We start from the raw sequence: 15,697 nt of genomic DNA, 5'->3' as shown, positions 1-15,697 counted from the left end.
TGTCATAATGAAAATGACTGGCCAGGTGAAATAAAGGATTTGGTGTATAAATCTTTGAGCAGGTGAAATCATGCCTTTGTCACAAGTTTCATTCACTTTCTTTGAACTTTATCTCCAGTGGCTTTGAATCATAGCAATGCATTCAAAAGTATCTACTGGTGTTGTAAATGTATATGAGTATTGCCTCATTACATAAAACAACTTCATTGAGAACCTGCAATGGTTTTTCTATACAGATTACAGAGCCCAACATCACTAGGCTTCACTGGGCAAAAACTGGTTGAATCAACATTGTTTCCACGCCCTTTTCAACCCCAAAATTAAATGTGATGATGTTGATTTGCAGAAAGTCATCAAAGTAAGGGTGTTTCGTCTTGTTCTCAACCTTCAACCTAAATTCCATGTCATAGTGATATTTCATGTTGAATTTATGTTAGTTGACAACTCAACCAAATTGAGCCTAAATCAAAAATAGACGTTGAACTGACGTCTGTGCCCAGTGTGCTACATCTTTAGACTACAGAAATATTTATATTTAGTAAATAAACCAAGCAGCCATTAAAATACAGGCCATATCATGCTGCACAAATCACCTCCTCGCCTTCGGTCCTCCCATGTTTTCTCCCTCCTGCGAGCAGCCACGCTTTGGCTATCATGAATCACTCACACATTTATTATTCGGCTTTACTAAAATCACTCGTTTTTTTAAGTGGATGATACGAATAATATAATTTGATAGGCGGAAAGAAAACTAAAAGTGGATTTGTTGCCAATAAATCGACGTTAGCAACAAAGCAGCCGCTCGCGCGCAGTGGTGGAGAAGTTCTCAATTATTGTAACTTTTTCCGTTTTTTTCTCACAAGAACGAGGGCGCGAGAGCTGCACGGTGCGTTGAAAAATAACTATTTACAGAAAATATAAAATTGCATATTTTTTATTTTATTGTGCGTTCTTTGGTTGCCTATGACAGTGATTATCCGGGGGCAACGTCAAACGGATATATAGCGTCAACCGACTGGGATGGAGCAATCCGGTTAACTTTATAGTAATAGCAAAGCTCTGTTTGTAGGCTAACCGTCATCGTGCCCGGTTAGTGTGAGCTGGATATCTCGCCACGGCACTATGGGCTGCGGGTTGAGGAAACTGGAAGACCCGGAGGACAGTAGCCCCGGGAAGATATACTCCACTCTGAAGAGACCGCAAGTGGAGACCATAACAGACACCGTTTACGAGTATGTGCTACTGGACTTCAGTTTGGAAGGTATGCGTTAGGATATCATCTCACATTCATTGATAAAACAAAACGGGCTACTCTGGATTTATTCTAAACAATGTTTCTTTAGATATTGACTCTGCTACACTAACTGAATGCAAGAAAACTAAGAAAAACATGAATTACTATTTTCTTATGAAGTAACCTGGGCTACTTCAAAGTCTTGTCCCCATTTTTACAATGTATGGAAGATTTATTTTTCAAATACAAGCGTCTTTCTTTGGGCTGATCCTAATTGGAACGAACTACATGTGTATCCTGATTCCTGTGCCCTGGCTACTCTGTTCTCTTATCAACCGCTGTCATTTTATTATCCAGAGAAATAGGTCAGGAATTATTTTGCGTGCGTGCGCGCATCCATGTGGGATGAACGATACAGTACCTACTACTGCAGACACCCGCCACCACATTATAATATGATTTATGATCATCTGGAACTGCCACAACAGGCTTCGTCAGACAGAACATTTTTTTAGTGTAATCCCGACAACATGAGGAGCTTTGGAAACTCATGCTGACTGATGTTGTGCCCATGGCCGATTTGGAAGGGAAATTCTGATTAAGTATAGCCGACCATGTTAACAGTGGCTTGTGTCCTTTTGAATTGAGTGTTGGTTTATAAAGTGTCTGGTAGAATCGAAACAATGGTGTTGAAATCAAATAATGGTCATCAATGCCATCCTAATACAGGGTTTGTCTTTTTTCCCTAGCACTACACATCTGATTCAAATCATCTAAGCTTGATGGTGAGTTGGTCAGCTGTGTAGAGCTAGGGAAAAAACCCAAAACGTTCACCCCATGACCCGGTTTGGGAAACCCTGCTCTAATACAAATTACATATTGGCCTCTGTCGACTGGGACTCCCTGGGGAGCCACCACTCTCTTGCTCACTGTGGTACCTCTGTGTCATCGTGGATATGAGCTTTAGATGTGATTATTGGGTTTGGGCTGACAGTAAAGAGTGGCATGGCGCCCAGCCCAGGGGTTAGGATTAAAGCCCACTAGTTGATAGAGTTCATACAGTCACTCTTATTCTACAGCACAGACCATTTATTATCTGGACATAGTCAATTCATTTGAGTATATTCTCAATAAGCGTGTGTGTGTTTGTTTAAAACAGCCTTTTTTGGGAGATCAGCAGAAAGTCATGGGTTTCCTCCACACCAGCCAAATATTACCATGGCCAGTTAAACTGGATTTAGGAGTCTCCGTCTGTGTAGGCTGGTTGTGACTTCCATAACCAACCGAAACCTGGTAAAGAAGAAAACATGGCCTCATATACCTTATTGAAATACTGTACTACTTATTTTAAATATCAAATGATATGTCTAGTACTACTATGTACATAATAAGACTGTGGTACAGGTTGTCAAGTTCAACCCTAAATACCTTGAGTATGTTATTGAAATGAGGAGCGGTGACTGGAGACAGAGAGAAGCTGTATAATAGATGTCCTGAGGGTCTTTTTTGGAGCATACATAACCCTGAACGTGACTGAGCTCCGTTCCCGAGTGCCGAGCACCTGGCCTGCAGATGTCTCCGAGGCAAAGCACATCACAAGAATACCTCTTTCTCTCTGCTATGTCAGAGTGCCTCGTGTCTGTCTCTAGGCCTGTGTATAATAGATAGACATCCACACACTGTTGAATAACAGGAACACTCCAAAAAGTGTCTGGAAATGCAACAAAAATATGATGTTTTTAATTTGATGCTCATTGGTCAAGAATAAAAAGGACTGCTGTGCCTACTGCTTTTCATGCCTTTATGTATTGCGTGTCTGGCTGTGTCACAGAGTTATCTTTATTCTATGTGGGGGATCTTAGCCACATTTGATGCTTGCTGTTGATACTGTATTTTTCCCAAGCCAAGTGGCTCCCATGACCTCCAGTAGCAGGCCAAGTGACTCCCATGACCTCCAGTAGCAGGCCAAGTGACTCCCATGACCTCCGGTAGCAGGCCAAGTGACTCCCATGACCTCCAGAAGCAGGCCAAGTGACTCCCATGACCTCCAGTAGCAGGCCAAGTGACTCCCATGACCTCCAGTAGCAGGCCAAGTGGCTCCCATGACCTCCAGTAGCAGGCCAAGTGGCTCCCATGACCTCCAGTAGCAGGCCAAGTGGCTCCCATGACCTCCAGTAGCAGGCCAAGTGGCTCCCATGACCTCCAGTAGCAGGCCAAGTGGCTCCCATGACCTCCAGTAGCAGGCCAAGTGACTCCCATGACCTCCAGTAGCAGGCCAAGTGGCTCCCATGACCTCCAGTAGCAGGCCAAGTGGCTCCCATGACCTCCAGTAGCAGGCCAAGTGGCTCCCATGACCTCCAGTAGCAGGCCAAGTGGCTCCCATGACCTCCAGTAGCAGGCCAAGTGGCTCCCATGACCTCCAGTAGCAGGCCAAGTGACTCCCATGACCTCCAGTACCAGGCCAAGTGACTCCAATGACCTCCAGTACCAGTGCATTCCACTAGATAGATAGATAGATAGATAGACAGGCTGACTGATTACCATGCTTTCTGCTGCAGAGCCTCTGAGACAGATGTTTCAGTGTGAGGCAGAGCTAAACAGATTATTAAGGATTAGAACTAATGTCCTTAATCACCCACCTATGATCTGCTTCATTGTTGTTCTGGGCTTTAGGCCAAACCAGTGGGCTTTAGTATTAACATCAACACTGGACCTGCCTGATGATTGGGGATTAGTTAGAACCCATAACACGTTCCCTCTCCTCTCCCTCGGTTCTCCTTGAAATAAATAAACATTTCTGACACACACACAGTGCAAGTAAACAACATCACAGTCAAGCATGCATGCAAACGCACCAAAAAACTCAATCAGATGGCCAATTTGCTGACATAAAAACATGCTCATCACATTCCAACAGACTGAACAATCATATATATTTACAGACATGCGCACACAAAACACACTCACTCAAAACGCACACAAACACCTTAGACTGAGATAACAGATAATAAGATCCTGGCAAGTCCAGATCACAGTGAAATCTCTAGACGAGTGAGTGGCCAGGGAAGCAGAGAAAGGGAAGCTTTTGGCGCCAACAGAGATGGTCGCCTCGCTTCACGTTCTTAGGAAACTATACAGTACTTTGTTTTTTTTATGTATTATTTCTAACATTGTTTTACCCCAGGAAATCTTAAGTCTTATTACACACAGCCGGGAAGAACTATTGGATATAAGAGCAACGTCAACTTACCAACATTACAACCAGGAATACGACTTTCCCGAAGTGGATCCTCTGTTTGGACCACCACCCAGGACAATGGATCGGATCCCAGTAGGCGACCCAAAACAACCAAGGTGCCGCAGAAGGGGCAGACGGAGCGGTCTTCTGGTCAGGCTCCCTAGGCGGCACATTGCTCACCGCTCCCGAGTATACTACTCGCCAATGTCCAGTCTCTTGAAAGAAAGGTAGACGAAATTCGAGCAATGGTTGCCTTCCAGAGAGACATCAGAGATTGTAACCTTCTCTGTTTCACGGAAACATGGCTCACTCGGGATATGTTATCAGAGTCGGTACAGCCACCCAGTTTCTTCACACATCGCGCCGACAGAAACAGACATCTCTCTGGTAAGAAGAAGGGCGGGGGTGTATGCCTTATGATTAACGAGACGTGGTGTGATCATAACAACATACAGAAACTCAAGTCCTTTTGTTCACCTGACCTAGAATTCCTTACAATCAAATGCCGACCACATTATCTACCAAGAGAATTCTCTTCGATTATAATCATATCCCCCCCAAGCAGACACCTCGACTGCCCTGAAAGAACTTCAAAGCTAATCTGAAAACATGGCTCCCTAAATTTTATCAGCATATCGAATGAACGACCTGGGCTGGCAGCATTCTGGATCATTGCTACTCTCACTTCCGCGACGCATACAAAGCCCTCCCTCGCCCCCCTTTCAGCAAATCTGACCACGACTCTATTTTGTTGCTCCCAGCCTATAGACATAAATTAAAACAGGAAACACCTGTGCTCAGGTCTGTTCAACGCTGGTCCAAACAATTGGATTCCACCCTTCAAGACTGCTTCGATCACGTGGACTGGGATATGTTCCGGATAGCCTCAGACAACAACATTGATGTATACGCTGATTTGGTGAGTGAGTTTATTAGCAAGTGCATCGGTGATGTTGTACCCACGGTGACTACTAAAACCTTCCCCAACCAGAAACCGTGGATTGATAGCAGCATTCACGCGAAACTGAAAGCGCGAACCACTGCTTTTAATCATGGCAAGGCGACCGGAAACATGACCGAATACAAACAGTGTAGCTATTCCCTCCGCAAGGCAATCAAACAAGCTAAGCGTCAGTATAGAGACAAAGTAGAGTCACAATTCAACGGCTCAGACAGGAGATGTATGTGGCAGGGTCTACAGTCAATCACGGATTACAAAAACAAAACCAGCTCTGTCATGGACACCAACGTCTTGCTCCCAGACAAATTAAACAACTTCTTTGCTCGCTTTGAGGACAATACAGGGCCAGTGACACGGCCTGCCACCAAAACCTGCGGGCTCTCCTTCACCGCAGCCAACGTGAGTAAAACATTTAAATGTGTTAACCCTCGCAAGGCTGCCGGCCCAGACGGCATCCCCGGCCGCGTCCTCAGAGCATGCGCAGACCAGCTGGCTGGTGTGTTTACGGACATATTCAAGCAATCCCTATTCTGCTGTTCCCATATGCTTCAAGAGGGCCACCATTGTTCCTGTTCCCAAGAAAGCTAAGTTAACTGAGCTAATCACTATCGCCCCGTAGCACTCACTTCCGTCATCATGAAGTGCTTTGAGAGACTAGTCAAGGATCATATCACCTCCACCCTACCTGACACCCTAGACCAACTCCAATTTGCTTACCGCCCCAATGGGTCCACAGACGACGCAATCACACTGCCCTAACCCATCTGGACAAGAGGAATACCTATGTAAGAATGCTGTTCATCGACTATAGCTCAGCATTTAACACCATAGTACCCCCCCAAACTTGTCATTAAGCTCGAGACCATGGGTCTCGACCCCGCCCTGTGCAACTGGGTCCTGGACTTTCTGACGGGCCGCCCCCAGGTGGTGAGGGTAGGAAACAACATCTCCACCTCGCTGATCCTCAACACTGTGGCCCCACAAAGGTGCATTCTCAGCCCTCTCCTGTACTCCCTGTTCACCCATGACTGCGTGGCCATGCACGCCTCCAACTCAATCATCAAGTCTGCAGACGACACTACAGTGGTAGGCTTGATTACCAACAACGACGAGACGGCCTACAGAGAGGAGGTGAGGGCCCTCGGAGTGTGGTGTCAGGAAAATAACCTCACACTCAACGTCAACAAAACAAAGGAGATGATCGTGGACTTCAGGAAACTGCAGAGGGAGCACCCCCCTATCCACATTGACGGGACAGTAGTGGAGAAGGTGGAAAGTTTTAAGTTCCTCGGCGTACACATCACGGACAAACTGAAATGGTCCACCCACACAGACAGCGTGGTGAGGAAAGCGCAACAGCGCCTCTTCAACCTCAGGAGGCTGAAGAAATTTGGCTTGTCACCGAAAACACTCTACTTTTACAGCTGCACAATCGAGAGCATCCTGTCGGGCTGTATCACTGCCTGGTACGGCAACTGCTCTGCCCACAACCGTAAGGCTCTCCAGAGGGTAGTGAGTTCTGCACAACTCATCACCGGGGTCAAACTACCAGCCCTCCAGCACACCTACACCACCTGATGTCACAGGAAGGCCAAAAAGATCATCAAGGACAACAACCACCCGAGCCACTGCCTGTTCACCCCGCTACCATCCAGAAGGTGAGGTCAGTACAGGTGCATCAAAGCTAGGACCGAGAGACTGAAAAACAGCTTCTATCTCAAGGACATCAGACAGTTAAACAGCCATCACTAACATTGAGTGGCTGCTGCCAACATACTGACGCAATCTCTAGCCACTTTAATAATAATTGGATGTAATAAATGTATCACTAGCCACTTTATATAATGTTTACATACCCTACATTACTCATCTCATATGTACAGTTGAAGTCGGAAGTTTACATTCACTTAGGTTGGAGTCATTAAACTGATTTTTCAACCACTCCACAAATTTCTCGTTAACGAACTATAGTTTTGTCAAGTCTGTTAGGACATCTACTTTGTGCATGACACAAGTATCTAAATCCACAGTAAAACGAGTCCTATATCGACATAATCTGAAAGGTCACTCAGCAAGAAAGAAGCCACTGCTCCAAAACCACCATTAAAAAAAGCCAGACTACGGTTTGCAACTGCACATGAGGACAAAGATCACACTTTTTGGAGAAATGTCCTCTCGTCTGATGAACGAAAAATAGAACTGTTTGGCCATAATGACCATCGTTATGTTTGGAGGAAAAAGGGGGAGGCTTGCAAGCCCGAAGAACACCAGAAGGTACTGGTGCACTTCACAAAATAGATGGCATCATGAGGGAGGAAAATTATGTGGATATATTGAAGCAACATCTCAAGACATCAGTCACGAAGTTAAAGCTTGGTCGCAAATGGGTCTTCCAAATGGACAATGACTCCAAGCATACTTCCAAAGTTGTGTCAAAGTAGCTTAAGGACAACAAAATCAAGATATTGGAGTGGCCATCACAAAGCCCTGACCTCAATCCTATAGAAAATATGTGGGCAGAACTGAAAAAGCGTGTGCGAGCAAGGAGGCCTACAAACCTGACTCCTCCTGACAGAGCTGGTGTAACTGAATGGGCCAAAATGCACCCAACTTATTGTGCGAAGCTTGCGGAAGGCTACCCGAAACGCTTGACCCAAGTTAAACCATTTTAAAGGCAATGCTACCAAATACTAATTGGGTGTATGTAAACTTCTGACCCACTGGGAATGTGATGAAAGAAATAAAGCTGAAATAAATCATTCTCTCTACTATTATTCTGACATTTCACATTCTTAAAATAAAGTTGTGATCCTAACTGACCTAAGACAGGGAATATTTACTAGGATTAAATGTCAGGAATTGTGAAAAACGGAGTTTAAATATATTTGGCTAAGGTGTATGTAAACTTCCGACTTCAATTGTATATACTTTACTCTATACCATCTACTGCATCTTGCCTATGCCGCAGGCCATCGCTCATCCATATATTTATATGTACATATTCTTATTCATTCCTTTACACTTGTGTGTGTGTGTGTGTGTGTGTGTGTGTGTGTGTGAAATTGTTAGATTACTTGTTAGATATTACTGCACGGTTGGCACTAGAAGCACAAGGATTTCGCTACACTCGCATTAACATCTGCTAACCATGTGTATGTGACCAATAAAATTCGATTTGATTTTTGAGTGGGTGGTGTCTGTCATCTCACTGTGTGTGATGGGTCCCACCTGAGCTCTAGAGCAAGGAGAGTGACACACTTCAACCAATAGCTCCCTAGTGGAGCTCAACGCTGGGCTATTCATCCAGTCTCCAGTGTAACACACAGGTCCGTCTCTCTGGTCTGGGCTCCCCTCCCATTCCCTGCACACCCCCACCCACCAGCCCAGTAGCAGCCCAGTCCCAGCCCAGTAGCAGCCACGCCCCGCCCAGTCCCAGCCCAGTAGCAGCCACGCCCCGCCCAGTCCCAGCCCAGTAGCAGCCCAGCCCAGTAGCACCCCAGTAGCTTAGCCTCCTTTTTAAAGCACCATTACTCCTTCCTGTGACGGAAGCAGAGGCCTGGGGCAGCACATCAAAGTGGCTTATGGCTAAAGCCTCACAAGCTTATTAGTTCAGCCCCGCAGTCAGTGTGGATGGAAGGAGGGATGGGGGAGAGCTGGACCCAGGACAGAGGCTGGACAGCAGCCCGTGAATAGAGGGGCAGAGTGGGCATCACACTGCTGATCCACTGGGGCTCTACTGGGCTGAGTGGGTGGATGAAGGAATACAAGAGAGGGATGGAAAGGAGCTGGTTGGTTGGATGGATGGATAGATGTATTAGGTTGGAGGATAAATGCACAGGGAGGGATTTGTAGATGAAGGTGAATGGACAGATGTATTCATTAAATATTGTAGTTTGATGGGAGGATGGGATTGAAGGATACATGGAAGGATTTGAGAATGAGTGTATCCACCCACCCTGTTATTCTAAAATGGTATGACTAAAGTAGTCTGTCTGAGGTTGGTGACCTCTGACTGCTGAACCTGGATTTCCGTGTAAAAGGACTCATGAGCACCAACATGTTAAGTTCATAGGAGAGTAAATCCATTTGAATTCAATCAAAAACAGGGTTGTCAAACTATTTTATCATTTCTAGAAAAAAATATTTTAATAGTAATTGATATTTCTTTTTAAAATCCAATATCTAAACGCGTAAACTCATATTTTTTCATATTTGCATATATTGTAGCTTAGACCCTATTTTCACAATCTTTTGTTTTTGTGCTTGCTATCAGCTGAGATGCATGCTCTTGAATACAGGCTGGGTGTCATTTCAATCATAGAAATATAATTTATAGAATGGACCTATCCTTCAGACTACTGCAATTTAGTTGTTACACCATTGATGTTTAAATTGAATTTACATTTTTACTAACACAAAGATGGCTGCCACTGTCGAATGTCAACTTAAATGGGCAGGGTCTATTCTATTATCTATATTTCTATGATTTCAATAGGTTTCCAAGGGAGAATTGACTGCATAATTTAAAACAACAGATATTCCCATTCAGGTCAACATTCTCTGATGTGTGGACCTCCAACCATCTTTGTGGAGCAATTTCAAAGTTACTATTTCAATTGTATTCCAATTTTAGTACATGTACTGTATCAGCCAAAATATGAAACCCACCCTTTATTCAAGAGCATTTGTGTCTGAACCGATGGTGGGCACACCAAAACACGGTACGCTTGGAGTTTATGCCTTTTTAGATAATTGATAATTGACGTTTTAAGGTATGTTTATAAAAACTTTTGTACTTTTTTCAATGATATCAATCTCAACCGTTTATGTTTTCCAGTGATGAAGACATGGATGTCTCATGGTATGGTGGGGTATGCAAAATGGGTACATTTTGAGCACCTTTATTGCTTGAATGTTTTGTCATTTAAGGTTTAAAAAAGTAACTTTCTGAGCACTTCTACAATGGACAAATACAGAGCATTCTGAAAATTTTCAGACCGCTTTGTCCACATTTTGTTACATTTTGCCTTATTCTAAAATGGATTCAATTGTTTTTTTCCCTCAATCTACACACAATACCCCATAATGACAGACATTTTTTGCAAATGTATTAAAAATGGAAATATGACATTTACATAAGTATTCACACCCTTTACTTAGTACTTTGTTGAAGCACCTTTTGGCAGTTATTATAGCCTCAAGTCTTCTTGGGTATGACGCTACAAGCTTGGCACCCCTGTATTTGGGGAGTTTCTCCCATTCTACTTTGTAGATTCTCTCAAACTCTGTCAGGTTGGATGATGAGCGTCACTGCACAGTTATTTTCAGGTCTCCAGAGATGTTAGATCGGGTTCAAGTCCGGGCTCTGGTTGGGAAACTCAAGGACATTCAGAGACTTGTCCCAAAGCCACTCCTGCATTGTCTTGGCTGTATGCTTAGGGTCGTTGTCCTGATGGAAGGTGAACCTTCGCCCCAGTCTGAGGTCCTGTGTGCTCTGGAGCAGGTTTTCATGAAGGATCTCTCTGTACTTTGCTCTGTTCATCTTTCACTCGATCCTGACTACTCTTCCAGTCCCTGCCGCTGAACAACATCCCCACAGCATGATGCTGCCACCACCATACTTCACCGTAGGGATGGTGCCATGTTTCCTCCAGACGTGGCACTTGGCATTCAGGCCAAAGAGTTCAGTCTTGGTTTCATCATGGTCTGAGAGTCCTTTAGGTGCCTTTTGGCAAACTCCAAGCGGGCTGTCTTGTGCTTTTTACTGAGGAGTGGCTTCAGTCTGGCCACTCTACCATAAAGGCCTGATTGGTGGAGTGCTGCAGAGATGGTTGTCCTTCTGGAAGTTTCTCCCATCTCCACAGAGGAACTCTAGAGCTCTGTCAGAGCTCTTGGTCACCTCCCTGACAAAGGCCCTTTTCCCCCGATTGCTCAGTTTGGCTGGGCAGCCAGCTCTAGAAAGTTCTTGGTGGTTCCAACTTCTTCCATTTAAGAATGATGGAGGCCAATGTGTTCTTGGAAACCTTCAATGCTGCAGAAATGTTTTGGTACCCTTCCCCAGATCTGTTCCTCGACACAATCTTGTCTCGGAGCTCTACGGACAGTTCCTTTGACCTCATGGCTTGGTTTTTGCTCTGACAACTGTGGGATCTTATATAGAGAGGTGTGTGCCTTTCCAAATCATGTCCAATCAATTGAATTTCCCACAGGTGGACTCCAATCAAGTTGTAGAAACATCTCAAGGATGATCAATGGAAACAGGATGCACCTGAGCTCAATTTCGAGTCTCATAGCAAAGGGTCTGTATACTTATGTAAATAAGGTATGTTTTTTTAATTATAAAACATTTGAAAAAAATTCTAAACCTGTTTTCGCTTTTTCATTATGGGTCATTGTGTGTAGATTGCTGAGGATATTTTTTATTTAATCAATTTTAGAATAAGGCTGTAACGTAACAAAATCTGTAAAAAGTCAAGGAGTCTGAATACTTTCCGATGGCACTGTATGATTTACCACACCCGGTCTCAGGGATGGCTAGCTGGAAATGGAAATGTATTTGGTCTTTACTGAGTCAGAGAAGTCATCTTTTTATTTTCTTGTACCTTATTTGTAGAACAATCTTCAAAATGTTCTTAAATGTGATGTTCTGGTGCCTCTAGGTCCATTCAGAAAGCTGATTGAGGACCTTATTACTGATGAATGTGATGTTCTGGTGCCTCTAGGTCCATTCAGAAAGCTGATTGAGGACCATATTACTGATGAATGTGATGTTCTGGTGCCTCTAGGTCCATTCAGAAAGCTGATTGAGGACCTTATTACTGATGAATGTGATGTTCTGGTGCCTCTAGGTCCATTCAGAAAGCTGATTGAGGACCATATTACTGATGAATGTGATTGTTTTTTTTGACTGCGTTTTTCTTTCTGCTTCTGTTTTTTGTATTATGATGTATGTATTTCTGTAATTCAGGGTTCATATGTAAAAGAGACTATGGTCTCAGTATGACTCCCTGATAAAATGTAAATAAAATTGGTGTGAAAATTACCATACGAGTTGGTACAAATAGATCTAGGACTACCAATAACCTATGGGCAATTCCACTGTCACCGAATTACACTTTGACTCAGTTTTTTCACTTTAAAATGTATGCCAAACAAAAAACATTGATTTCAAGGTTTGCACAATGGCTACTTTTTAACAATTTCCATTGGAAAAAAAATAATAATAAAAAATGAACTGCACAAATGCCAACTTTGATAATGGAATTACGGTGTTCTCGCTCAGGTTTTTATGCAAGATTCAAAGTTGTCTGCAGAAAGAATGGGGTGTCAGCTATGACATGGTGATTGAACTAGAGTAAGTGAAGTGGATTTACACCCGGTAACAGAATTACATCATGAGTTCCTGATCTGTACTACACAGAAATGAATAAATGTGAATGTCATTCTCCTCATGTTTCACAACTTTGGACATCAGTGCAGTACAATAGTACAGAGTAGGGTACAGTATACTCTACTGTACTCAGTATTGTACTGTGCTCTACTCACTGTACTATACTGTACTGTTCTATCCAAACATACATCTATGATAGGTTCAGATGTGGTCCAGTCCGTCTGCGGACGTTAACATCAAGGCCAGGGTGGACTGACCAAATGTCAATGTCCATGGCTGTCCGGTGTCTGTAGTGGGTGAGGATGCTGGCTACAGTAAATCCAAAGAGAGGGGGCTCATGGGTAGGTGTCAGAAAAAGCTGGGTGAGTTGAGGAAGAGAAAGAAAGATGGGCCTCCCGAGTGGTGCAGCGGTCTAAGACACTGCATTTTCCCCAAAAGTGTGTGTGTGTGTGTGTGTGTGTTTATACAGGTAGGATGTGTTACACAAATTATTTAGCTTCAGTCGGCTGGTATGTGACGGTGGCAAAGTTGGTTTGACTTCGGATAGGCTCTCTCTGGGGCTAGTTAGAGACCATCAATAAATTATATAATCTAAATGGGACTTATAATCTAAATGGATCATGTTGCACACCTTTTAGTTCTCATGAAATGCTTTCAATATTTGAATATGAATTTCTACAATTTATAGTTGGAGGGTTTTAAATCATTGAAATTTGGCGCTATTAGAATTGTAACATGGTCACATGTACATTGTGTAATTTACCAATGGTCCCTAACGAGTTCTATAGGGATATCCAAAGTCAACCCAAATTTACCACGGCTATTACGATTCGGTCGCATACAGCTGCACTCCGAATTGATGATTACTTGTGTGCTGCCAGCTGTTGGCAGGATTGAAACAAACCCAACCTTAATTTACGTTGTGATGTAGTCACGACTACAAGTCTCAATAAACAAAGTTTTAGACAAGACTGACTTTATGACCAAAATTATTCTATTTACACTTTGTAGTAAATTATGACAGTAGAATGACTCATATTGATGCCACATAGGCTGTTTTCTAAACAAGATGTTGTTTTTTAGGGGCAGTTGCTCTTTAAATTTGGAAGAGACTACAAGGTCAGTGGTATCAGCCGACCTGGCTGGCGTTGTGATATGGTTCAACACACAGTGAAGAATCAATTCTGCTCGGCTCAATTGAGTTTCCAGTGAACTCGAGGGACCCTGATTGGCAGAACGGTGTACTGTTTAGCTAATGTAATGATCTGCTAGCAGAGATGGATACATTACTAGGTTAAGTGCCTTGATAATCACATTAAGATGATACCTTCCTCTTTGCCATGAGATCGACAGTATCACACTCGCTCTCCGCTTTCATGTGTATCTCCTGGACTCCTGTAGTACAGTGCCCTCAAAATATTCACACCTTTTGATTTTTTTTTTCTCCACATTTTGTTGTAACCAGCCTGAATTTAAAATTGATTAAATGTAGTTTTTTTGTCACTGGCCTACACACAATACCCCATAATGTCAAAGTGGAATTATGAAGGGTAAAAAGAAAAAAAAACAGATTTGAATATCCCTTTTGAGTATGGTGAAGTTATTTATTACACTTTGGATGGTGTACCAATACACAGGGACAATTTAAACCACCGTTTCTCTCAAATAAAAAGCCTGCCGAGGATAACATTTTGATTAAAAGCATCACTTCTCCGATTCTTCTCAGTTATGATGCCAGAGTCAGACAGAACATTCCAAGACGTTTAAATGTTTCCCCTTAAACCACGAGTGTTGCTTTAGCAATATACTTAGGGTCATTGTCCTGCTGGAAGGTGAACCTCCGTCCCAGTCTCAAATCTCTGTAAGACTGAAACAGGTTTCCCTCAAGAATTTCCTTGTATTTAGCGTCATCCATCATTCCTTCAATTCTGACCAGTTTCCCAGTCCCTGCCGATGGGAAAACATCCACAGCATGATGCTGCCATCACCATGCTTCACTGTGGGGATGGTGTTCTCAGGGTGATGCGAGATGTTGTGTTTGCGCCAGACATGGCGTTTTCCTTGATGGCCAAAAAGCTACATTTTAGTCTCATCTGACCAGAGTACTTTCTTCCATATGTTTGGGGAGTCTCCCACATGGCTTTTGGCAAACACTAAGTGAGTTTGCTTATTTTTTTTTTTCTTTAAGTAATGGCTTTTTTCTGGCCACTCTTTCGTAAAGCCAAGCTCTGTGGAGTGTACGGCTTAAAGTGGTCCTATGGACAGATACTCCAATCTCCTCTGTGGAGCTTTGCAGCTCCTTCAGGGTTATCTTTGGTCTCTTTGTTGCCTCTGATTAATGCCCTCCTTGCCTGGTCCGTGAGTTTTGGTGGGCGGCCCTCTCTTGGCAGGTTTGTTGTGGTGCCATATTCTTTCAATGTTTTTAATAATGGATTTAATGGTGCTCTGTGGGATGTTCAAAATTTCAGATATTTTTTTATAACTCAACCCTGATCTGTACACAACTTTCTCCCTGACCTGTTTGGAGAGCTCCTTGGTCTTCGTGGTGCCGCTTGCTTGGTGGTGTAATATGTATGTATGTATGTATGTATGTATGTATGTATGTATGTATGTATGTATGTATGTATGTATGTATATCTGTGTATATATGTGTATATATATATATATATATGTGTATGTGTATATATATATATATATATATGAGATCATGTGGCACTTAGATTGCACACAGGTGGACTTTATTTAACTAATTATGTGACTTCTGAAGGTAATTGGTTGCACCAGATCTTATTTATGGGCTTCAAAGCAAAGGAGGTGAATACATATGCACACACCACTTTTCAGTTTTGAAGTTTTTTAAACAAGTTCTTTTTT

At 43.1% G+C, this 15,697-nt stretch overlaps 1 protein-coding gene across 1 annotated transcript in view; it reads left to right on the top strand.

Moving 5' to 3' along the window:
• The first annotated feature begins 622 nt into the window (after positions 1 to 622).
• Positions 623 to 15,697, top strand: part of LOC106582313 (raftlin-2) — a 43,628-nt gene continuing 28,553 nt past the window's right edge. Inside the window, exon 1 of the mRNA XM_045704811.2 lies at positions 623 to 1,261. Coding sequence (XP_045560767.2) covers positions 1,123 to 1,261 — 139 coding nt within the window. The 5' untranslated portion in view covers positions 623 to 1,122. The remainder of the gene's footprint in view (positions 1,262 to 15,697) is intronic.

Source organism: Salmo salar, chromosome 21 (genome assembly GCF_965601325.2).
Source record: "Salmo salar chromosome 21, fSalSal1, whole genome shotgun sequence".
Classification (NCBI taxonomy): domain Eukaryota; kingdom Metazoa; phylum Chordata; class Actinopteri; order Salmoniformes; family Salmonidae; genus Salmo; species Salmo salar.
This window is presented reverse-complemented; position numbering and strand designations above follow the sequence as displayed.